This window comes from Entamoeba dispar, genomic scaffold (genome assembly GCF_000209125.1).
Source record: "Entamoeba dispar SAW760 scf_1105229460629 genomic scaffold, whole genome shotgun sequence".
Taxonomy (NCBI): domain Eukaryota; phylum Evosea; order Mastigamoebida; family Endamoebidae; genus Entamoeba; species Entamoeba dispar.
This window is the reverse complement of record NW_001854288.1, coordinates 1-2,130: the sequence shown is the minus strand read 5'-3', so window position 1 is coordinate 2,130 and position 2,130 is coordinate 1. Positions and strand designations below refer to the sequence as shown.

Genomic DNA, 2,130 nt, shown 5'->3' with positions numbered 1-2,130 from the left:
ACATCACTAAATCTTGTTGATACTCCTGTTTCACCTATAGGATTTGATATCATTATATTAAGTTTTCTTGATAATTTTCCTAATGAATGAATTCTTGGAAATCTACCAATAACTTTTTGAAGATCATTTATTCCTTCAGCACATAATTGTAAAATTCCTAAATCAAAATTTGAATAAATTCTAACAAATGCATCATCAATTTGCATTGATAAAACATCTTCTTGAATAAGTGGAAGAATAATAGGTAATCTTTCTATTTTACATCGTGTCATATCACAAAAATTAATCATTTCTATATCCCACATCTCAGTACCAAATGGACGTAATATTGTAAAATTCTCAATTAAACTATCATCATTAAGTTCACTTTGATTATTAGATCGAATCTTTTTCATTGCTTCTGCTATTTGTTTATATCCTTCAATATCACTTGCTAAAAAAATAAAGTTTGTGACATCTCTTCTATAATTATTTACTTCTGATGGTAATAATATATCTTCTATTGAATACTTTGGATTTTGTAACTCAGTACCAACAGTCAACTCTAACAACAATTTTGACCTTTCATCACATACAATATATTTAGGTTTTTCTTTTCTCACTGATAATGTTTTAGTAAAATATCCCTCAAGATATTGTTGATATTCATATAATATATCTGTCGGACCTAGTTCTGGTCTTGTGGAAATCGATAATAATTCCCCAATTTTAATTGAATTAAAATGTCGATTTTGTTTTGTTTCCGCCATTTCTCTTCAATTTTAAGTTCCAATTAAGAGATCTTTTAACATTTTTATATACTGAAAAACAAAAAATAGTATAAACCAAAATAGATTCCCTAAAATCATAGATATAATTTGTAAATTTAAGTTAGATAAAAATTTTATAACTCCTCTAAACTCAAAAATCAAATGTTTGTTTTGTTTCTCTTATACATTATTACTACATCAGCTCTGAACTTAGAGCAGGTAGACTGGAAAAAAGACCCACAATCAGAAGTTGTTTATTCAATGACTCATGATGAAGAATCAGAATATAAATATACATATGTTCTTCATTATACAGCAAGTAGTTCTAATGGAAATGCACTAAAAATTGATTGTCTTCATCCATCAATTTCAACAACTTCTATTAGTGTTTCATCATCAGAAGTTTCACGACCAAGTATTGCTGCATCTTCAAAGAAGTTATTTTTCTTAAATAATAAAAATTTAGAAATATTTGATATTACTAAAGCTACACCAGTATTAGATAATACTGTTTCTGTTAGTGGGATTGATGAATATTCACCATTAGCTGTTATTGATAGAGAATTTATTGCAGGTAAAAGAGAAGTTTATGCAGTTGTATGTAAAAATGGACATTTAACTGTTTATAATGAAACATTACAATTAGTTAAAGAATATGATAAAGCTTGTGGTAAATATATAAGTGTTGGTTATGATTATCTTGCAGTTAAAAACACATCAATGGTAGAACTTTATTCAATTTCTACTGGTGGAATATTAACATATTATAAATGGTTTAGTATTGGAGATAATAAAACACAACTTTATGATTATGATCCAATGGTTATGTCACAACATGATGTTATTTATAATGTATTATCTGATGTTGGAAGAATTCAAGTTAATTCTCCAAGTAGTTCATTTAGTTCACCTGATTATATTGAAAATGTTAAAATTAATGGTAATTCTTCATCAATAACTCCAATTAATACTTTATATGCTCCAATGATTTCTACATATGGTTCTTTTGTTGCAATTGGACTTTTTGGTTATACTGAAGGTTCAAAAGAACGTGTTGGAGGTGTAAAAATTTTCTTTGATAAATATTTAACTTCTACTGGTTCAGGAAGATTTGCATTAGTTTATAATTCTACTGGAACTACTACTTATGGATATGCTGGATATTCAATACAAATGAATAATAAAGTTCTTTATCTTGGAGGAAAATCAGAAATCCAAACAAATGGTGTATTAAAAGGAGTTTCTACTGACATTAGTAATTATACTGCTAAATATTGTATTGGTGTAAATTGTGAATGTGATGTTGGATACTTTTATTCAACATATATGAGACAATGTTATCCTCAAATTGGACAAAGTACAGCAATTATAGTTACAGTTT

General features: G+C 27.0%; 2 protein-coding genes across 2 annotated transcripts, besides 1 other annotated feature; one reads left to right on the top strand and one right to left on the bottom strand.

The window, feature by feature from the left end:
* Positions 1 to 749, bottom strand: EDI_150380 (uncharacterized protein; the record flags this gene model as incomplete). The annotated part of the gene is made up of 1 exon (XM_001737470.1): positions 1 to 749. A coding segment is annotated over one exon (749 nt), but the record flags the coding sequence as incomplete, so codon positions are not given.
* Positions 750 to 911: 162 nt separating this feature from the next.
* EDI_150370 (uncharacterized protein) lies at positions 912 to 2,130 on the top strand (the record flags this gene model as incomplete). Its single annotated transcript, XM_001737469.1, has 1 exon — positions 912 to 2,130. A coding segment is annotated over one exon (1,219 nt), but the record flags the coding sequence as incomplete, so codon positions are not given.
* Positions 1,188 to 1,223: a sequence feature (AT_rich).